Source organism: Oryzias latipes, chromosome 12, assembly GCF_053564925.1.
Source record: "Oryzias latipes strain Hd-rR chromosome 12, Olatipes_Hd-rR_3.1".
NCBI lineage: Eukaryota > Metazoa > Chordata > Actinopteri > Beloniformes > Adrianichthyidae > Oryzias > Oryzias latipes.
This window is the reverse complement of record NC_136248.1, coordinates 3872047-3895338: the sequence shown is the minus strand read 5'-3', so window position 1 is coordinate 3895338 and position 23292 is coordinate 3872047. Positions and strand designations below refer to the sequence as shown.

The following is a 23292-nucleotide window of genomic DNA, read 5'->3' as shown; positions in this document are numbered from 1 at the left end:
TGTGAGTCCGAGTTTAGACAGCAAAGATTTTGAGAGCAAAACGGTGCTAAAAAATATTTTATAAGTAATTTGAGCAGAAATGTTAGTGATCTTCAAAACGAACTTTATTTCAATGAAGATTTTGCAATTTTCTAGTTTTATTTGATAAAATTTACACACATGATGTGTCTAATCCAGAAGGAATAGAAAGAGGGAGGGGGTCAGGTGGAGGGTCAAAAGTGGGAGGGGCTGAGCGGGGTTAGTGGGCGGAGCCTGTTTGTTGACATCAGGTGAAATCGAAAATCAGATGAGTGGCGGCGGGCGATAATCGTTTTTTTGTGTGGCCATCATCGGGACTCGGCCTCGGGACAGGTGAGGTAAGTCACCCGCTGAAGAGCCGCTGAGCGCCGGCGTCTGACTGAACAGAGAGAGCCGGACTCCGCCGGGGAAAGTCACCGCTAGCATGATGGAGCTAACCCGACAGTCAGTGAGGTGACCGGTGACAGCCTCTCGGGAGTTCGGTTAGTCGGGACGACCATCGCAGCTCATTTGGGTTGAGGTCCGGACCAGGTTCTAGCTCGGTCCCGTAGCGCGGCCGGTCGGTTCGGGGTTTCCGGCGGCCAACTGTCGCAAATGTGTGAGAAACCACATTCATGGTGCAGCTAGCTAGCTTGCCATCGGAATATCGGCTCCCCAGCTTCTGTTTGGGCCGTTCGTTAGCCAAAAAAGTACCACAACCAGACGAGAAATGGGCCGGGCCGGGTCACCGAACCACTTGCCTGGCTCCAGTTTACCATTTGTTTCCAACTTTTCAAGAAGTTCTCGCTACGTTGCTAATGCTGTTGGCTAGCCGGGCAGCTAACAGGAGCAAAGGTGAGCAGAATCCGTTCAGGTCTTCGGAGGTGGGTCCGTGTCTGCATGAAGGCCGTGGGTCTGTTTCTGTGGGGGAGAAAAACACCGGAATGTCCACGCAGTTTCAGAAATGAAACCGGAAATTTCTTTCATCAATGCTGAAAAATACCCCGTCCACGCGCGTCAGGTAAACATGTAAACAGCCCTGCTCTCGTCTTTAGTGGTCTCACCTGTCCTGCTGACCCGGCGGGTCAGATCCGACTTCCAGATCCATCCTCAGTCAATGAATCCCACCTGGGGTTCGTGTTTGCATTCATTGTTTCAAGTGTTTTCAGGTCAGCCTCACCTGTAGCAGGAAGCAAACACAACTTTAACAATTTAATTCATTTATCATCTAAACACTGCAGGTTTTTATCCAGAGTCTCTAATATTGCTATTGATGGAAGTTTAGTCATTTACATGATTTATTTTTCTGTAATATGCTGTAGTTTTCTGCCCTACATGATCACACTGAACTGTTCAGGTCTCTAATAAATTGTGTGGATTTATTTATCTTTATATTTTTTTTAAATAATGGCTGTAAATAAATAAATAATATTTTTTTTTCAGTCAGAAAACTCATTTAAATGCAGCTCCTCATTTTTGAAGTTTCTGTTTTACCAACAAGCTGGAAGCAAATTCCTTCCTCTGTTTGTTCTGAAATGTACATTTCTGATCCGTTTAGAATCTTTGGGTTACTTCTACCAGGAAACCATTTTAACTAGTTAAATGGTAACGCACCAATTCTAATCACATGTCACAGAATGATATTTCTGTTATAAGGAGCTGGTTGCTGGTTCAGAACCAGGTTTGGTCCCTGTTGGGTGACATCAGGGAGGCGGTGGAAACTTCTGCAGAATGCGGGTCGTGTTTGTGGTGACAGCACAAAGGTGTGCGTTTAAAGTCAACACCAGATGAGTTCTTTATAAATCAGTTTACTTCTCTGACTAGAGAGAATTGAACATATAGTTGCTGAACAGCTCTACTGGTTTTAATTGTAGAACTCTTTTTAAAAAAAAATAACCAGAAAGCAAAGAAGGGTGACGTCAGGAGATTTGAAAGTCAACAGTAGGGCAGCACGATAAGACGAAAACTGCAGATATTAGTGATCAATGTTTCTAACTTGTGAAATATGAACAAATAGCATCATTTCCAGTCAACATGCCTTAAATTATACTACAAATGAAACTAGTCTACATGGGCGGCGAGCATCTAACATCAAAGGGCTTCATCCAATTGGTCCAAATGGATTTATTTGATTTTCTAAATACTTCAAGCCTCCATAAGATTGTTTTGGCACATTTAAAGTAACCATTTATTACTACGTTTGTTGTCTTTTGCGGTATGCATATTGCACAGCTCGATATCGCGTTAACGATAAATTTGCGATGTATTGTGCAGGTCTAGTCAACGGTGACATTTTTGCCATAAAGGAGGAGCTTCAATGAAAACACAAATGAACGAATAGATTTAGTTTTTAGTGTTTTTAACATGTTTTTGTAGCATTTTCCTCATTTGGAGGACATTCGTTCATTCATCATCTAATCCGTTTGTCCCTTTCGGGGTCACGGGGTTGCTGGAGCCTATCCTGGCCACTAGCGGGCGAAGGCGGGACATCCTGGACAGGGCGCCAGTCTGTTGCAGGGCCACGGTCGCACACTCGCATTCACACCTATGGACAATTTAGAGTAACCATGTAACCGATGAAGGATGCTTTTGGAGGACACGTATAAAGAAAATCAAGATTAAAACTGCATTTCTGAGTACGCCTTCATACAGATTAGTGTGGATCCGGAGCAGACGAATAAATGCCACTAGAAAAAGGTCTATTTTGTGATGCCAGAAATACGCCGCTCAAGCGAGAAACTCCCTGCTCTGCTTCATTCTGATGGAACTGTGTATGATCAGGAAAATGCCTCAAGAACAATCTTAAAATCACCAAGAGCGTGAATGGATCCACTTGCAGACAAATAGATCCATGAGCATCTTTGTTTTCCTGGTCTGAGCTGGAATCTGGATCAGAACTGGATGGCTGGATAGCTCTGATACTGATCACCATTTTAGTTTCACTGATAATTTTAGGTTGGGGGTGTGAGGGGCTGTAAGCTAGCGTGAGAGCATGTAAACAAAAGGACGATGGTATATCAGCGTAGGCTGACTCTGTGCCAGTAGTCCCGCCCACAACTCGGAGGTGAATTTCTAATGAACTCCTGCCGCTCTGCAGAAACTTTGTCCTAGAAAACGACAGTTTGGCCTAAAAACGACATCATTATCATTAAAATACCACCGGGAAGGCTTGAAAATGGATCAAAAGATGACTGGAGTGGGACTTCAAACAGGACCTGCAGTCAGACCAGTTATGAAGGGGAGAGTTTTTACTCTTTGGAGACGCCGTGGACCGAGTTCAAGTCTGTCTCCTGAGTGACAGGAGCGTCACACCGTCCCGTCATGTTTGGGTCGTGCAGACTGAGGAGGAAGTCTTTTGATCAGGAGTTGATTTTATTGATCGGTTCAACATTCTTATTTGTGAAATAGTTTAAAAATGTGTAGACATTGCTAGAACTTAATGGGATTTGAGCAGAAATTTTAAAAATAATTATTTGTTCTTTAGAGGAAAATAGATCCGGTCCTTTCATAACTAGATTTGAATTTGGTGAATCACAGCGGTGGACTTGGAGCAGGTTGTGCAAAAGCCTCAGAAGGAAGTTGTTGGATGCGATCATCTGCAGAGACGTTCACCTGAACGGTGGCTGTGGGGAGTGTTTGTTTTGGAGACAGGTGTTGTTCCTGCCACACACACCGAAAGTGAAACCTTCACAGCGGAGACTCGCTTCTGAACTTGTGCATCATTTGAGCTGACTCAGCACTGCATTGTTCATTATTTCCTCTTAAGTTCACAGCTTTTCGATTTTGCAGGGTAATGTGGAATAAATATGCACTTAAAGTAATGTTTTGCTACAAAGACCATCCAGATATTTTATTTTCTGCTATTTGGCACCTAAAAACCCCATTTCACGTCTTTTTTTTAATCGCATCTTTTCTTATTATAGCTATTATGGCATTTGGTATTCCTGTTGTTTCAAATTATGCCCTTTTTAAGTTAAAGACTCACTCTGATCATATTTTGATCTGTTGTAAAAAACCTTCCCAGTGTTCTTTTAATTATGATTTAGCAAAAAAAAAAAACGTGTCGCTTCCTAGGACATAGTTTCTGCAGAGCAGCAGCAGTTTAACCCCTCCCCTCTCTCCTTCCCTGTTGGTGCGATTTCTCCGTTTGTGTTTTCTACGTCATTAATACGATTTTTCAAACAGGATTTATTTCGTCTGCTCCTGATTTACAACGATTTGAATAAAGAAATACTCAGAAATGCAGTGTGCAGCTCAATTTTCTTTATATATGATCAGGAAAATGCCACAAGAGCACGTTAGAATCCCCAAGAGCGTAAATTTCATTGGAGAGAATTTAATGTCGTCGCTGGCGTTGTTGGTCCATCAGCTGCAGGACGTTGGTGCTGAGCTCAGCCTCCACCTCTCAACCATTGTCCCATCCTCTAAGGAGCATTACCGAGCTGCAGGTTTGACCAATGACATGGACCGGTTACGACCACATGTTGTGGCTTTGATGGTTCCCGTCTGAATGATCAGATCTTTGGATGAGGAGTTTTAAAGCTTTAAAATGCTGCAGACATGGCACACGGGCTGGAATGGGCACCTCTGAGAGTCCGGAATCTGCTTGGTTCCCTGCTGTTCTAGCAGAAACGTCTCTGCCGCTCTCACCTTAGTAGCATGAATCTGCTCTCACACTCCTCTAATTCTTTTTCCTAAACTGCTTTTCTCTAGCAGCACAACACAAGAGGCCTGTAACCCCTCACAGGCTCTAATGCTGTGGTGCGTCCCGTGGCAGGTCTGGTCCTGGTCTGATCCAGAGGGTTAGGGTTTCCTCTGATGGTCCTCTTGGTCTGGCATTTGTCCTTCCTGCTCATTCCAGCCGAATCTACAGGAGTATCCTGGAGAGCAGAATACTTTAGTACAGGGGTCACCAACCTTTTTGAGACCGAGGGCTATTTTATTCGCAGTAAGTGGTATGAAGGGCGCCACTAAAAACCTCCTAGCCCCCCCCCCCCCCCCCCCCCCCCCCAAAAAAAAAAAAAAACACAATTTGAGGACTTCCTTTTGTGTGCCCTATTTTTATTTGCTCATTTTACACACAAAAACATGCATGAATTTTTTAGACTCGTATTACAGGAGGGTCAAAGTCAGTTGCAGAGGGGGCCTAAATCCAAAACAGTCTTTAAGTTGCAGCCACACAAGATAAATATTTATTGAACACACTAAAGCTAAACTTTTAAACCTTTAAAAACGTTAACTTAATTTTAACTTTTTAAACATAAATGTGAATAAAAACAGACAGGAATATTAATCCAGAATAATAAATATATTCTGTCAAATTATGCAAATATGAACAAACAAAGCCAGGATATAATAATAATTAGAAATAATAAATCAAATTATTCCGTTTTCTTTGCTCTTTTGTCATTTTCTTAGAGCTCAACTCCTGACATCATTTTTTAGCAATAAGTTCATTTCTGCTTGGTGTGTGATGATCTGTGTGTGCCTCTGGTCCTGTGTGTGTGTTTTTGGTCCTGTGTGTGTCTTTGTGAAATGTATCAGAGGGATTTGATTATTTAAAAAACCTGTTATTGTGAAAATCATGTTTAGGTCTCATAAAACATTAAAAACTAAATCATAGAGCTCATCACTGGGATTACTCCAAAAATATTTGGCATTTTTCTAATTTTGTGCAACACCAACATTAAAAATCCTCCAAAATCCTCAATACTTTCATAAACAAATTATTTATTGTTTATTCATGGTCTGAAAAAATGCAGCTGTTTTCCAGCCTGCATTACCTGCTGTCTTTATTTATAAGTAACTATCACCAACTAAACAACCGTAAAAATAAATTTATATGGAAAATACAGACAAGTATTGAAAATGTCCGCAATAATTAGTAAAGAATGACATTATTAAAATGAGCTGAGTCATAAGCTACCCCATGATCCAGGTGTAGCGCAATGGTCTCCATGCGACGTTTCACCTCGCAAGCTGCGCCCACTACCCCTCCCCTTCTCCTCCTCACACACACACACGCGCCTTTTTCTCAAAGGCGGGAACGCCGATTCGTAAGTTTCAGGCCGTTCCATACTCTGCCATATATTTCACAATAGCAGAACTAAAGTGCATCAATTACCAATAGCAAGCACTGAATCACTACCCTCTAATATCCAGGCCGGTATCGTTGCGGTCAAGTCTTGATTCACTATCTTCTTACTTAGAAGCAGCTCCACTGGACATGTCTGAATCAGCTACCTGTGCCTCATGCAAAGCACAACCCCCGTTTGTCAAAAATGACACTCACATAAGTTAGCGGACAATCATATCTGTCTGTTTATTTTGAACACCCCCACCACCAGCCAAACAGCATTAACCTCAATTCTGCTCACAGCTCCCTCACTTATGGTGAGCAATTTAACACACCAAGATTCCCCACTTCCCATGAGTCAAGCTGAAGGCGGGGCTAACCCCCAGATCACCACAATATATTGATTTGCTATATGAGCAGTGCTATTTTTGGAGCATTCCCGTTAAATTATATTTAGCCTTCCAATCATTTTTTTACATTCTCGCTTTAACTGGGACAGTGATCTTTGTGTCTTTTGTGGAAATGATCTAGAAACGGTGAAATGGTTGTCTTTTCTTCGAATGTTTGCATGTAAAAAAGTTTTGGTCTTCTTTTCATAATTGGCTTAAAGCCAAAGATATCATCATTAACCCTTTAAATTGGAATATAATTAAAAATGGATTACAATTAATTGACAAAAATCTGGACTTTCTGATTAATGTACTGATTGTAATTTCAAAGCATTTTATTCATACTTGTAAATTCTTAAAGGTAAAACCTCACATTAATGGATGTCTCAACCTAATCACTAAATCTTTACATTACATGAATCACAGGAACGCCCAGATATTGTGTAATTTATTTGATCTATTTAAACTTTTATAATAGACCCTTACTTTATTATTTTTTAAGTTATATTTGTTTTTTTTTGTCTACCTTTATCTCAGAATTGATATTGTTGTCATTGATAGACATGCCGTGGTTGTTTGTTGAATATTTGCTTCAATTCAAAAAAAAAAAAAATTGGGGTGCATTCCCTGCGGGCGCCACAAGGGGTGCGCCCGCGAGCACAGGGTTGGTGACCCCTGCTTTAGTAAGACCTGAGACTGAGGAAATACTTTAATTTCTGTTCCAAAGTTTCTCATGCTCTGAACATTTTGTCCTCGTTTTTTTTTTTTTTCCGGTCCTCAAAGGTGTCCCCTTTGCTGCCGGGTTTGAGCCGGGGAGGACAACATGGCGACCAAAGCGGGTGACAACCCCGACAGCCTCATGACCCTGACCACAGTATTCTGCCTCCGGAACCTCAGGAGGACCATGTGCTACCAGGGACCCCTGAACAAGCTGTGTCTGCGCTCCGACATCTTCCTCCCGAGCGAAATCTGCGACAAGCTGGTCAACACGTACGTGCCCGCTCACACGCTCGACTCTGAGCGCCTGCGCAGGTTCCACACTGAGCGTGATCCCGCCCTCTACAGGTACATGGAGCTGGTCCACACAGACAGCAACTTTGAACCCGAGGAGAGCTTCTTCCAGCTCTTCTCTGACCCACGGAGCACCAGACTGACCCGAGTGCAGCTGAGGGAGGACTTTGTGCGGGACCGAGACCTGGAGGCCATACGCAAGCAGGTCAGAGTCTGCAGGGGCGGTTTGTCAGGAAAACATCTGTGATAGCTCACCTGCTTCAGTGCAGCACAGGTGAGCTGCCGCCGGGTCAGTCCTGCGGCCGGACAGGTTCTGAACCATGTGGTTTGCATCATGCTGTTATGAAATACTTTTTTCTGCTTCATCGTTGTCTTGACAACACATGCTGTCAACCTCTCCTTTAAAGAATGGGTAAGGAAAAAAATAACTGTCGGTAAGGCTGTGCTAGAGCTGTCAATCAAGAGGCCACACCTTCATCTAAGTGCAGCGTGAAACACGGCCAGTTATTTTTGTTTTTGAAGGAGCTTCTAACTGGAAGTCTTACGTCTGCCTTGGTGTCAACAGGATATTTCTTTACAGCTGATATGGTGAGGTCACAAGTTGTTCACAGTCATCTGCTGAAAGGAGTAAAACAGCATCAAGGTCAAACATCTACATGAAAAAACCAAAGCATGTCTTGCTTGGAGAACCCTAATCCACCAGCTGGGGGCCTTTAGCTGTGGGACGTGCTTTCATGTAGAGCAGGGATGTCAAAGTCAAATACACTGAGGGCCAAAAAAACAAATTGGCTATAAGCCGAGGGCCGGACTGTTTCGATGTTTATTAAAACATATTGAAATGGTTGCACGTAGCTTATTGAACCAAGACCTAACATAGTGTATCATTTAACGATTAAATGAATAATCGGGAAATCATTTTTCAGCAGGCACACAGACAAGAACAAACTGCCTTCAAAGAAAAATCATATGTCCTGTATATTAAATGAATAAAGTAATGTTTTCTTATGGCTCCGTCAATAAGTTGAAGATAAAAAACATTTTCAACAGGCAAACAGCAAAAAAGAAATTTTCTTTCAAAAACAAAATATGTTCCTTATATCAAGATAAATGCATAAATGAAACTGCATGCAATATAAATATTATAAATATTATGCTGCTCTTCTATCCTACCAATTACTGCTTCAAATAGTAAAATGAGAAAATATAGAATAAATCAAATCAGTTGTATTCTTTCTCATGGCTCTTAACTGAAATTTCCCCTGAGTCCATTAACTGAAAAATAAATATAAATAAATAAAATAAAATAAAATGCAAAAATATATGGCACACAGATAAAACAATACGTCCTTCAAAGAAAAATCCCATTCTTGTAGAAACAAATTTAAAAATTTAACTGAATTAAAAACTAAATATACGTTAATGCTCTGTGATGCTCACTTGTCTGAGGATGGGCCTGTACTTGGTGATGCCCCTTTTTTTGTACAAGTTCAATGTTCGGGGTAAGGCTCTGAGCTGAGGTAATCCTCAGGATTGAGTGAAGGTGCTGATCAGTAAGACGGCTCCTGTGTGATGTTTCGTTTAGCTTCATCAAAGAGAACAGTCGTTCACACAGGTATGTGCTGCCAAACATAGAGAGCGTCTGAGCAGATTGGATGCGCAGCTCGGCCATTGTGTCGGGGATGAATGATGAAGCCGAGGTCCGCTTGCTGCGCTGCAGTGAGTTCGCGGGTTACCGTTGCATTATGGGAAACGTAGTATTGGTGCGTGCAAAACACCAGCGGGCGGCTACAGCCTGCGGGCCGGTTCTAATACTAATCAAATATCATCCCGGGGGCCATAGATATCTCATTCGCGGGCCGGATTCTGCCCGCGGGCCTTGACTTTGACATATGTGATGTAGAGTGTATATGACGCAGGAACCCCCCACCCCACCCCCCAGTTGAATAACTGCTGGTGTTTCTGCAGGACTTGATCGAGCTCCACCTCACCTACTGCAACGGGCTTTCCTCCCGCAGCCTGAAGACGCTGGCCTGCTTCAGGGACACCCTGGTCTCTCTGTGTCTGTTCGGCTGCAGCAACATCTTCTACAAGAAGGGGGGGGCTCCGCTCGCCTGCAACGAAAGCACCGAGGACGAGGAGGAGGAGGAGAGCCCCGCCTCCAGGCAGGCCTTAGAAACGGACTTCAGCTTCCAGGGCTTCAACCGCCTCCGGCTGCTGAACCTGGGGGGTCTCCCGGACGAGGTGGACGCCGAGGCGCTGCTCAGACCCCTCAGGTGCGTCACCTCCCTGGACCTGTCCAACGTGCACCTGCTGGGAACGGCCTTCCTGGCGCAGTGGAAGGACAGACTGGCGTCTCTGGTTTTGTACAACGTCGACCTGTCTGAGGAGCTGATTGGCACAGTGCTGGAGCTGGTTCATCTCAGGTGAGGGGGCGGAGCCTGTCCACTGTTAAAAGTTGGGACCTTTTTTCCAACAGACGTTGGAAATGATATAAACTGATGAGGCGCCTGCTGTGCTGTTTCCAATGAAAACGGAGCAGAGAAGATTTGTGCAGCTTCTAACACGTTTGCAGTTTTTTCTTCAGTCTAATCGTGTTTCTGTGATTCAGATTGTCTGTTTGTTGCCGCTTTGACGTGACCTGTGCAGGTGAAACGACTCTAGCGTTCTCAGGTGGAGTGATGCTCTCTGGTTTCCTCAGGCATCTGGACATCTCACAGGAGAGCATGAGGGTCACCAAGTTCAAGATGACCAGGAAGATCCTGACGGCCATCGTGCAGCGTCTGCCCCACCTGGTTTCTCTGGACATCTCGGGCCACATCATGCTGGACAACTGCGCCGTCCCGCACTTTGAGGAAGCGATGGGGCGTCCCAGGTGGCTGTCCTGCCGTGGGGTGGGGGGATAAAAGGTCAGTGACCTCTAGGTGACAGTCGGAGCTGAGCCTTGTCTCAATCTTGCAGCACTGAACCGTGCAAGAGCAGCATCTACCCCTTCAGGGAGCTGAAGAGGCCTCTGCAGTTTCTGGGCCTGTACGACACCACGCTTTGCAACGTGACGCACATCCCCGCCTACAAGGTACAGATCCACGCCGTGAACGCCGCAGCGGTTTCCTTTTTGATTAAAGATAGATTTTTATCATTTAGAGCAGTGTGTGTCACAAACAGGTTGCTTTTTTACAGCACTGAAGTATTTTCATTAGATCTGATGAGAAATCGCCTTTTCTGCTCCTCCTCAGGTGACCGGGTCTAAAAATGAGGAGCAGGTTCTGAACGCCATCGAGGCGTACACAGAGTTTCGGCCTGAGCTGGCCCACAGAGCCATCAACCAGCTGTTCGACATCGCCAGGATCCAGCACTGCAACCAGCTGCTGCGCGCCCTGCAGGTAAGGCCTCAGGGGGGTGGAGTTTCTGTTGTGGCGGCGCTCTGATGGCTCTGTGTCCGTCTCAGCTCGTGATTGGAGCTCTGAAGTGCCACAAATACGACAAAAGCATTCAGGTGACGGGCAGCGCGGCTCTCTTCTACCTGACTAACACCGAGTACCGCAGCGACCAGAGCGTGCTGCTCCGCCGAGAGGTGATCCAGGTGGTTCTGAACGGGATGGAGCAGTACCAGGAGGTCACAGTGAGTCAGGCTGCACCAATCATTCCATAGACTTCAAGCTGAACTGATCCTCCCTGGCAGCTGGTTCGGTGGTGGTAGTGCTGCAGCACCAAAAATACTAACTATAACAACCCCCACCCCTAGGTCCAGAGGAACTGCTGCCTGACTCTGTGTAACTTCAGCATCCCAGAGGAGCTGGAGTTTCAGTACCGGCGTGTCAACCAGCTGCTGCTGAAGATCCTGGAGCCGGCCCGGCAGGACGAGTCCATCCAGAGGATTGCCGTACACCTGTGCAACGCTCTGGTCTGCCAGGTGGACAACCATCACAAGGAGGCCGTGGGCAAGATGGGATTTGTCAAGGTAACGCCCACAAATACAGCGGGGCAAAAAAGTATTCAGTCAGCCTCCAATGGTGCAAGTTCTCCCACTTCAAAAGATGAGAGAGGCCTGTCGTTTTCATCAGAGGTAAACCTCAACTATGAGAGACAAAATGAGGAAAAACATCCAGAAAATCCCATTGTCTGATTTTTTAAAGAGTTCATTTGTAAATGATGGTGGAAAATAAGCATTTGTTCATCTACAAACGAGCAGGATTTGTGGCTCTCACAGACCTGTAACTTCTTCTGTAGAGGATCCTCTGTCCTCCACTGGTTACCTGGATTAATGGCTCCTGCTTGAACTGGTTAACTATAGAAAAGACACCAGTCCACAACCTCAAACTACCACAGTCCAAACTCCACTATGGAGACCAAAGAGCTGTCTAAGGACACCAGAAACCAAATTGCTGACCTGCACCAGGCTGGGAGACTGAACCTGCAACAGGTAAGCAGCTTGGTGTGAAGAAATCACCTGTGGGAGCAAATATTAGGTTATGGGAGACGTACAAGACCACTGAGAATCTCCCTCCATCTGGGGCTCCCTGAAAGATCTCACCCTGTGGGGTCAAAATGATCACAAGAACGGTGAACAAAAACATCCCAGAACCCCACGGGGGACCTAGTGAATGACCTGCAGAGAGCTGAGACCAAAGTAACATAGGCTACCATCAGGAACACACTACACCGCCAGGGACTCAAACCCTGCAGGGCCAGACGTGTCCCCCTGCTAAAGCCAGTACATGTGCAGACCCGTCTAAAGTCTGCTAGAGAGCAGATGATCCACAAGAGGGTTGGGAGAATGTCCTATAGTTAGATGAAACCACAATAAACCTTTTTTACTCGTCATGTTTGGAGGAGAAAGAATGCTGAGTCGCATCCAAAGAACACCAGACCTACTGTAAAGCATGGAGGTGGAAGCATCATGCTTTGGGGCTGTTATTCAGCAAAGGGACCAGGACGACTGATCCGTGTAAAGGAAAAGAATGAATGGAGCTGTGTATGATCAGGTTTTGAGTGAAAACCTTTCTCCATCAGCACTGAAGATGAAACCTGGCTGGGTCTTTTAGCATGACAACCATCCCAAACACACGTTGCCCGGGTAACGAAGGAGTGGCTTAATAAGAAGCATTTTCCTGGTCCAGGTCCTAGCCAGTCTCTAGATCTCAGCCCCATAAAAAAAACCTTTGAATGGAGTTGAAAGTCTGTGTTTCCCTGCAACAGTCCCAAAACATCACTGCTGGAGATCTGCAGGGAGGAATGGACCAAAATACCAGCAACAGTTTGTGAAGACTCACAAAAAATGTTTGACTGCTGTCATTGCCAACAAAGGGTATATAACAAAGTAATGTTGAACTTTTGTTATCGATCAAATATTTATTTTTCCAAATTTATTTTTATAAAATAAAATTTATATCATTAAAATTTTGTTTAATTTTGTTACAAAGAAATTCTTTAAAAAATCAGACCATGTGACATTCCGATCATAGATGATTGGGTTATGGTTCACTTCTTAAACCTTATAAATGTTTGCTGCCACAGATACTTTGGTGATGCTTTGGTTTCCTGTTGAACTGAAAATGTGTGTCTTGATTTCAGACGATGCTGAACTTGATTCAGAAGAAGCTGCTGGACAGAATGGTGAGTCTGAACCTTCATGACTGACAGCATGTCATTGTCAGCTAGGGGGCCGGCCTCCTGCTCTCCTGCCTGTCCTGCATTTGTGAGGCCTGAAGAAACTGTTTGCTTACAGTGTGATCAGGTGATGGAGTTTTCCTGGAGCGCTTTGTGGAACATCACCGATGAGACGCCGGACAACTGTCAGATGTTCCTCAACTGTCGCGGCATGACTCTCTTCCTGGATTGTCTGAAGGTGAGCCCACTCTGCTTTGTGGAAGTGTCCACCACAGGATGCTGTAGGTAGAGGCGGAGGTAAATATACAAAATTATCATCCTTCCATTTTTTAAAATGACAGTTTTCTGTACATGGAACCGTTCTTGGTCCTTCTCTCCGCTGCTAATGCACCTTTTTTGGCTTAACCTTATGAAAGATGCTGCAGCGGAATATTTGTTGATAGATGATCATTCAGAAAAGGTGCAGCATGAATGACGAGTGAGATATATGGGGCTGCGGGCAGACGGGGGGCTGCGGGCAGACGGGGCCTGCGGGCAGACGGGGGCTGTCATCATCTTCTGTTAAAAAAATGATGCTTGTTTATATATTACTGCTTTCAATGTTTGCGTTTTCTTTCATGCTGTGTATAAGAAAAAAGAAAAAAACAGGCTTTAAATAACAAACATCCTTTATTTAGCTTTTATTTTATTTTATTTTAATTGTATTATTTATATTATTTAGCTTTCTTTACATCCAATCCGTTCCATAAATCCAGGCCACAAGTTGATTAGCACATTTTCTTTTTGAAGTATGAGTGCTCTGCTTTTTGTTCAGCTGTTTTCTTAAATTGTAACTCTCATCTCTGTCCTTGAACATTTGCTGTAAGTTTATTTTGGTATCAAGTTATTTTTGGCTTTAAACATGCTGTGTGCTGTTTTAAGTTTCACTACTTCCCAAAAATTCAATAAACCAACTTTAAAAATAGTGCGTTTGTGTGTGTCCCATAATCTACACCATAAACTGTTCCAATAGTCTTTTTTGGTAAGACATACAAACACTATAGATTTGCTTTATAAGTATTTCCCCAAACTTCTACACTGTATTGTAAATATGGTAGTATTATGGATGAATATATTTGTAGATGTGCTTTGTGAGTGACTGTATGACACGTTTTTCCCAACACTGATACGCTTTTACCAATTTTGGCTCTGACTTGCTTTATATGTGGCTTCCAGATTATTTTGTTGTCCATAATTACTACTAAAACTCAATTTCAGTCACTCTTTCCAGAACATGCTTTTCATTAGAAACATTTATTTCTAAATCTGCAGGAATATGGCGATTTCCAAAAAATCATGAATTTATTTTGTTAACATTGAGTGAAAGTTTATTTTGTCGAATCATTTTGAAATCACATACAGAGGAGGGGATCTATATGTTTACTATATGTTTACTATATGTGTTTAATGTAAATCATATATCTATATTAGTTCAGTGCGTGACTTTCAGGTGATTAAACGCTGCAGTGTGAGAAATCCTTCTAGAAGTGTGACCGTCTCTTCTCTGTGCATCGTCTCCTTCCTGCAGGAGTTTCCAGACAAGCAGGAGCTTCATCGCAACATGCTGGGGCTGCTGGGAAACGTGGCGGAGGTCAAGGCTCTGCGGCCACAGCTGCTCACGCCGCAGTTCATCTCTGTCTTTAGGTAAAGGCTGGCAGCAGGGGGCGCTCTCTGCTTCTGCACAAACACTGCTCAAGCACTGCACAAGCACTGCTGTTTACACGGTCTAACTAACATACACATTTAGTATTTACATGTAGTATGACTACAGTAGTATTACTTAGGAGTAATGGGAATCTCAGTACAACCAGAAGTAATCACAGTCACTACACAGACAGGATCAGAAACGCAGACTGAATCAGAAACGCAAATGGGATGGGAAAAACAGGTGGAATCTGGAAATGCGGGGGAAATCAGAAACCCAGACGGGATCGGAAACGCAAACGGGATCAGAAAAATGGGTGGGATCTCGAAACGCAGACGGGATCGGAAACGCAGACGGGATCGGAAAAATGGGGAGGATCTGGAACCCTCTTGTTATAGAGAGCTCTCTACTTCCGCTTTCTCTCCCGCTAGCTTACAGCCCCTCAGAACCCTAACCTAGTATTACTGTTAGCGAGCAAAATCTGAGCTATTCAGCCGTACGGTGCTGATCCAGATTTTCCAGGAAAACAAAGTCGCCTGCAAGCGGATGCATGAAACCAGGGGTTGACATTTGACATTTTGGCTAAAGATGTCCTGTATCCATTTTAGGTCAATGAATCAGGTCGAATCGAATCAGCAACCACAAATTATAAAAATGAATCGAATTGTTAAAGTGAAACTTTATACCCTCTTCTCAGAATGGATCAGAGCAGGGAGTTTTTTATCTCACCCAACATATTTCCTGTGTTACAAATAAGCTTTTTTCTAAACTCCATTTTTATCGTCTGCTCCTGTTTTACAACACTTTGAACAAACACTCAGAAATGCCATTTTAAGCTTAACTTTCTTTATATTTGTCCTCATCTACAGAAAAAATGCTACAAAAACATGTTAAAAACACCATCTTGGTTGTTGGGTTTTCCTAAAGTAACTCCTCGTCTCTCCGTTGCAGCAACCTGCTGGACAGCAAGGCTGACGGGATCGAGGTGTCGTACAACGCGTGCGGTGTCCTGTCACACATCATGTTCGACGGCCCTGAGGTTTGGGCCATGCAGGAGCCGCGCCGGGAGCTGGTCATGGACAAGATGTGGGAGGCCATCCGGAGCTGGGACGTCAGCTCACGCCGCAACATCAACTACAGGTGTGATCAGAGTCGCCTCTCATCAGAAGTGTCAGGGGGTCAGAGGTCAGCTCTGGTTTGCGGTGGCTTCAATCCATCATCTCTAACAACCGATTCAGTCCAGCTGAACCGAGACCAGAACTGCCCTCAAAACAGTTCTGACCAATCAGAGACCTGCAATCCTGACTACTCAGGAGGTGCTGTAACAGACGGTAGCTAACATCTGAAGACTAATCTGATCCGTCAGCGTTTCTTACACCGTTGCTTCACAAACCGCATCTAGAAACCAGAACCTTCCAGAGATTTTGAATTTTCTAAAATATTTCTAACTGGAATTATTCTCAGCCGAGAACAAAATCTGCAGACATTTTAGATGTGTTCTCGCGCCCGTCTACTTGAGGTTTTAGTGCCTCTGAAAGGGCTGGGTTGATAAAATTGATTAATCGATCTGAATAGATCCAAACGTAATAAATCAATAATCAATCCATAAAATAGAGATCAATCTGTCATGCCTTTCCGGTGATCTGACAGATGAAGGCAGTAAAGCCAAAGTCTGCTAGCTTGATGCTAACGTATAATGGAATTTCTCATAGGACGGCTAATGATAACACAATAAATGAACAGCTTTATATACTCACAGGCAGATTCCTTTAAATAAACTTTTTTTTAAAAACCATTTGTGGTCTAAAGCGCAGCTTTTTGCTCAAATCTTCTGGATTAAAGTCTAACGCTATAGAGACCAAACACGGGTTTCTTAATTATCTGCACATTTTTGTTGGAGCTTCTCCGTATGTGTAGCATGTGAACTGTATGAGATTAATATGAATATCTGTTACAGTATTGTATTTCTGTACAAATATTTCTAAATGTGTAAAATGTATACATTTAAAATGTAATCAAATCGAGCGGATGGAAAGAATTGATCCAGGCTCTGGTTAAATCCAATCGATTCTAGAAATTATTGGTGATACCTAGCCCTGATCTCTGACATAGTTTCATAACCATTTAGATTTGAAACCCTTAAAAGTATATTTAGTCGGTAAAAACAAGTCTTCAGCATGCAGTTGCTCCCTTTTTTGACAAACCCGATGTCACCAGCTGCAAATGCTGGCTCCACGCTCCTCCCAAAAGGGCTATATAGGCTACGCTAGCCTGTTACCATTGTCCAAGATACGACAAGAGCGACGCCATACTGCAAAGGGCGGGAAACGATGAGACACGGCTTAGCAGATACAGTAGAATGACCATAAAATGTTTCATTTTGGTCCAATTTTAATAAGAAAAAAAAAACTCAGATCTTCAGGAAAATAAGAAAAGGGTCAAATAAGTCATGGTATTCATGTTTTTGTACAAGAAACAACAGATGGAGGACATTTCAAACTTTTCTATAAATGAATGTTCATAGGGCGGCAGTGGCTCAGGCGATTGAGCGGGTCGTCCAATGATCGAAGGGTCGGCGGTTCGATCCCCACTCCCCTCAGTCAACTGTTGTTGTGTCCTTGGGCAAGACACTTCACCCTCCCTGCCTCCAGTGTGGCTCCACTGGTGTGTGACTGTGTATAAATGTAAGGTGATGGTCAGAGGCGTGCTGGCATCCACGCCTCTGTCAGTCTGCCCCAGGGCAGCTGTGGCTACATCAGTAGTTACCATCACCTAGAATGAATGAGGAGGGAATGAATACTGGACACACTGTAAGCGCTTTGAGCGTCTGGAAAAGTGTAGATAAATCCAATCCATGAAGTGTTATTGTATAGAAAACGCAATGCAAACCGGAGGGAATCCTGGTTAGTTTCATGCTAGCAATGAAAAATAGGCGTTTTGCTTTTAGCATTTCTATCACGTCGCATCCGTTTTTAATGTTGAAAGTACATTTGTAAGTCATGATTTAATAACTGTTTTGAAACCAGTTCAGCTCCATTTCCAGCCCTTTGAACATCAGCTGTCCATCAAGGTTTGCTGAGCTGCAGCCCCCCCACTCCTACTCTGAGACCCCCTCCCTGTAAAAATGTCCTGGACACGTTGCAGGATGAAAGGCTAGCTGGGGGAGCAAAGAGGCTGCTGTCCTGACGCTTCGGTCTGTCCCTCAGGTCGTTCGAGCCCATCCTGCGCCTGCTGCCACAGAGCATCTCCCCCGTCAGCCAGCACTGGGCCACGTGGGCGCTCTTCAACCTGGTGTCCGTTTACCGTGAGTGGGCTTGGTGTTGCTCTGCTTTCCTGCTCCCGTCCTGTGCTTGTTTCCCAACAATGACGATGAGTGTCTTCGTTATTTTCATTCAGAACTGATTCAAATCTGTCACTTTTCTTGCAGCCAGCAAATACTGTCCGCTGCTCATAAAGGAGGGGGGCATAACTCTGCTGGAGAAGGTCCTGGAGCTGGAAAGTTCTCATCCAGAGACCAAGGACATGGCCGGGTGAGGCCGACACCTGTAGTAACAGTGGATAATGTGGGTTAAAGTGAGTAGAGGCTGTCAGAACAAGAAGGAAGTTCTCTGGTCAGGATGGTCCACCAACCGTCAGACTCCTTCAGCTTTCAGAGAAGGAGAACCGTAACTGTTGGAGGTCGAGTACCAGCATAAACCCCGATTTAACATCGATTTAACCAAATTAAAGCTAAATTTATTTATCCATTTTATTAAAGGGCCTATATCATGCAAAATCAACTTTTTGAGCTTTTAAGTGTGGTATGATGTTAAAAAGGAGATTTATGATGATCTATATCAGTGGTTTTCAACCGCTGTGCCGCAGCACACTAGTGTGCCGTGGGAGATGGTCAGGTGTGTCGTGGGAAATTGCCCTCATTCACTGATCTAAAAACATTTTCCATCTTCAGGATATCAGCTCTTTGTTCATCCAAACAGGTCCTGATAAAACACTGAGTAGTTAGAAATAAGATCATAAAATACTTTTTTCTTTGTGTGTATTTGATTCTATTAAAGACATTTTGATAAGAATGACGGTACCACGATTTAGTCGTAGCTTCAGCCGTTTTCAGAAAAGTCCCGCCCCTTTAACTGTCTCCACCAATCATTCTTGGAGGCTTAATCACATGTCATCAGTCTGACCAATCAGAAGTGGTTAAAGTCTTCACTTCCTTGTTCTGATTCTGCTCATAAAGTTTCTCTGTTCCAACAAAAATACCAGCTAAAGCTCGTCTTTAGCGGTGTAGCTTTCCACAGAATCTGGTATCAGACCGTGGAACAAGTGAACAAAACAATGAAGCTCAGAGACGCGAGTCGGTCTGCCCTTTTGTGGCAGTTTTCACACTACATCTCCCATAATGCATAAATCTTCTAACTTAACTTTTATTACATCTTCTAGAAAAAAACAGCTGCAGCTTCCAGCTTTTTCTGCCACAATTATCACAAAAATGCATGTGAGACTGCGGAGGGGCTGTAGATCAATACAGAATATAGAGTTTCTCCTTTTTTTTTTCATTTTTGGATGCTGGTGTGCCGCAGGATTTTTGTCAAGGATAAAGTGTGCCGTGGCTCAAAAAGGTTGAAAAACTCTGATCTATATGGATATAGTTGACTCTGAAAGGCTTCAGAGAAGCGCAATAGAGGCCCTTTAAACTGCAGAAGCCAAACATCCTTAATTCACCTTTGTGACTTCTGTCTGTTCCTAAAAATCTGAGTTGAGCGCTGATTTAGCCCCCGTGCAGTAGGTGGCAGTGTAGGCACTTACCACAGAACCCCGCTTTAATCCAGCTCTGCGAGGTTCATCGCAGCCGAGCACAGAGGGCAGCGATCGCGGCAGCCAGAGGGACCTTCAGCGCCTCTCCCCAGCTCTCCTTCATCACTCCTCATCTTTCATGTCTCGGCTAATATGGAGTTCTCTAGTCAGGAAGATGGATGATGGATTTGTCAGCCATGAATCGGCTGTTCTGTGGTTGGTCAGAGATGTAAAGGGGCGGGGCAGTGTGCAGAAGGACCAATGGACAGTGAGCACACAGATGAAACGGCTGTAAACATCACATGAGGAGGAGGAGGAGGTTGAAATGTTCAATAACTTTAATGGTGATGAAGAAAACATCTGTATCTTTCTCACTGCTGTTTCCCACAATGCAGTGTGAGCAGGACACCTAATCCTTTTGATCTTTCAAACAATATTTGGATATATTTCTTTTTGATGTGTGCACGTGGCCGTGCACGTGTCTGCCTGTGCGCTGACCTGACCTCGGCGCTCCCGTTTCTCTCATTTCCAGGAAAGTCATGGAACACTGTGAAAGTTTCCACGAAGACCCCATGGAGACCAGCAACGGACAGGAGGTCAACTACGGACACAGAGGCTGACCTGCAGGCGGCGCCGTTCTACCGCGTCTCCAGCCAACCCCCTCCCTCCCCCCACCAACCTCGATGGTCCTGCATCTGCGGCCCTCCTCTTCCTCCCCACTTGTGTAGAGCAGAGGCATTTCTGACCTTCATCTGTCACTTCAGCTGTGGGCTTTGTGTCGGGGGGGGGCGGGCTGCTGCTGTGTGTGTGTGGGGGGGTGCAGTTTTGGATTAACTCTTATCTCAGTGTGATTGTGTGTGTCTATGCGTGCACGTGTGTCTGTCAGGGACCTTTGGACAGATTTGGCCCCCCCAGAAACAAAGGGAGGGGTCAGCCTCGTGCACTCCCACACGTGCACACGCCTGCCGGTGCAGCAGGTGTTTGTAATTACCTGTCCCATCCTTTTACTGTTTTATAAACTGTGAACTGTGCGGCTCCTGCGCGCTCTGTCCTCCAGCGGCAGTCCGGAGGGGCTCTGATCCGGACCAGCGCCGGCGCTGCTCCGGCGGCAGATCGGACTCCTCGCATGCAGACGTTCTCCGTCCTTCAGCTCGGCTGTGGGCGACGCCCACTTTAACGCAGCGCTCGGACACGCCGACAGGCCCTGACTTTGCCGATCCTCCGCTGTCAGTTTGGCGGCTCAGAGGGCGGAACCTTCCAGGTTCCCCTCAAACGTGCACAGAGGGACGACAACTGTGTCGGTGAGCAGCACCAACCGGTCCCGCTCGCTAAAATCCAGCCGGTCTGTGCTCTGAAGCTGAGTTCGGAGTGGAGAAACTGTTCCACACTTGTCCATCGTGTCCAGTGGGTTGGAGCCGGGGACCGGCGTCTGTTGGTTCGGCGATTCCAGGACTGGACTCCGATCTGAGACGACGCCCTTAAACTGGTTTGAACTTCTGAGGAGTCGGGACGAGTCCGAGCAGAGACGGCGTCTCGGGCGACCTTCACATTGGACTATTTATTGAGGTTGAGGTTTGTGGTTCAGTGAAGGTGGGCCCTCGTCTTCATCGTTCTGAGGCCGGCAGACTCACGTTTCTGCGTGCGGATGCTCAGTGAGCCGGAACCCCTCCCAACCCATTCAAACGAGTTCAAAGTCTTTCAGTTTCTCGCGGCTACAGAACAACACAAGCTTCCAGCATCAGAGCTTCAAGACTGAGCCCTGAACAAACGAGCTGAAGGGGAGGCGGAGCAATGAAGACTAGCCCGCCCCCTCCAAACCAAAGAAGATCCGGTCACAGAGGCAGGCCGCTGCTCAGATTGTGGTTGCAGACCTTCAATCTGGACCTTCCTGCTGATGAAGCAGGTCAGCTGTTGGACCCGGCGGCCTCAGGTGTGAGTGCTATCATGGTTTTTGTCTTCATTTAGGGTCCAGGTCAGCTGGCTCCGTTTTTCCCGCTGACCTGACCTTTTGGTTCTGGTCTTCGGTTTCTCTCTGTGGGTTCTGCTGCAGGTCCGCTCGTGTTCTGGTGGGGGGGTGTTTCCAGCCGTGGGTGGGGGGAGATCTTGAGTCAGACCGGCCCAGCTGGACGTTGCAGGTCTTGGACTGGTCCACTCTGAGGTCAGAGGAGGACGGACGTGACGAGATCAGCAAACATCTGTGCAGACGTTCAGAAGTCAAGATGTTTGTGTTGAAACCTGGAAAAGCAGGAGACTGCCGGCACCGCCGCTCCACCTCAGCCGCTCTTTTTATATTCCTTCAGCTCTCAGTTTGGCTCTTCATGCTGCTGATCCGTTCAACTCGATGGGGAAGAACTTTGAATCCCACCATTGAGAAGCTCCAGTTTTTGTTCTCAGTACGTCAGTGACATAAATGTAAAAGAGAATAAGCAATAAACCCAGAGAAGCCAGAGTCCATGTTTGTGTTTCCACGGGTAAAAGTGGTCAGACTCCATCCAGCCTCACCTGCAGAGACGAGCTGCAAACAAACGCAGACATCCAGGGAGCAGAAAGTCTCACAGCTCCAAACATGGACCTTCTCAGGACCAACTCCTAAATTCATTTCCGCTTCCTGAAGGCCATTTAATTAGAAGAAGGAAAAAAAGGATTCTAACGAATAAGGAATGGATGAGGCACGATGTCAGGATTTAACTCTTTTTTAACAAAAAACAGAATGTTGTCATCATGTGTGTTTGCATTAATGTGGTTGGTGTGAGAACAGCTGAAGCCCCCTGGATCAAGCATTTACATTTGAATGAAACTTATTTTGATACTGAAGGATTTGGAGGCAAATCGGTGGATGTTGTAGAAAAGAATGAATGTGGATCCTCACCTCTTGTCGAACAGCCAATAAGATGGTTTCTGGAGGAAGTAGGAAGATTCTTTTCTCAACAAGAGTAGGAGGACGTACAAATGTTCAATAATTCAATAGAAATCATTCATAGTGTTTGCTGAGGCAAAGCATCAACATTGTGTTGATTCCCATGATGCTTAGAGCTCCAGACAGCTGGAGCATCAGTAGATCTATGATTCTTGTCCAGGGGAGGAGAACATTTTAATAACCGTGGCATTCTGGAGTCGTCATTAGTGGGGAGCTTCAGTTGTTGGGTTTAATCCACTTGTTTTCTGAAAACATGGAAGAAGATTCTCATGGAGTCCATCCAGCTTTAACTCGGTGTCCTCAAACCTGGTGTTTGGTGAAAGCTGGGCAGGAAGGATGGAAACCTTTGACCTCTGGCTGTTTCCTTCAACATCATGAAAAGGTCCAGAGAACATTTTCATCACATTTGCTGCATAGACCCACACAGACTGTAACTCCCACTGTGGAGGTGGACATCTCAGACCATCTGTAGGTTTATGTACATGATTGGATTACTCTGGAAGTCCATAAAACAACAATGAAGGTGCTGTCTAAACGCTGAAGAGACTGCAAACGTCATCGTACGGTAAAACATTTCAGGTTCATCTGCAGATTCTGTATCTGCTCAGCTTTTCTTCTTCTTTTTATTGGTATTTCAAATTTCAACAAAGGGTGCAAGGATTCAAGTTTGACAAAGTATACAAAACTGATTACATATCCCCACACACCCTCCCCTTACTGCACCACTCTTTCAAACTACTAATATTTTGTAAAATGTACATTTTCAAAAACAAATAAGCCTCTCCATTGCACATTTCCAAAATAAAGCGTGCATCATTAA

The 23292-nt window shown here is 44.9% G+C and overlaps 1 protein-coding gene and 1 long non-coding RNA gene across 12 annotated transcripts; one reads left to right on the top strand and one right to left on the bottom strand.

Moving 5' to 3' along the window:
* Window positions 1-82: 82 nt before the first annotated feature.
* Window positions 83-1363, bottom strand: LOC144996264 (uncharacterized). The gene is made up of 2 exons (XR_013659265.1): window positions 1062-1363; window positions 83-918 (listed from the first exon to the last, which is right to left on the bottom strand). It is a non-coding gene; the product is annotated as an uncharacterized LOC144996264 (long non-coding RNA).
* Window positions 210-22004, top strand: zer1 (zyg-11 related, cell cycle regulator). Of its 11 annotated transcripts, none has more exons than XM_078955611.1 (17): window positions 210-356; window positions 4711-4897; window positions 7246-7452; window positions 7528-7678; window positions 9439-9896; window positions 10172-10345; window positions 10432-10546; window positions 10707-10853; window positions 10919-11092; window positions 11216-11431; window positions 13045-13086; window positions 13199-13318; window positions 14648-14763; window positions 15716-15904; window positions 17971-18068; window positions 18192-18294; window positions 20088-22004. In XM_078955611.1, the coding sequence occupies exons 3-17, from the start codon at window positions 7286-7288 to the stop codon at window positions 20173-20175; spliced, it is 2358 nt and encodes a 785-aa protein (XP_078811737.1). In that variant the 5' UTR covers window positions 210-356; window positions 4711-4897; window positions 7246-7285; the 3' UTR covers window positions 20176-22004. The 11 variants fall into 11 exon arrangements, with proteins under 11 accessions (XP_078811737.1, XP_078811738.1, XP_011491514.1 ...); XM_078955612.1 differs by having other exon boundaries at window positions 214-356; window positions 4714-4897; XM_011493212.3 differs by having other exon boundaries at window positions 216-356; window positions 4775-4897.
* Window positions 22005-23292: the final 1288 nt, after the last annotated feature.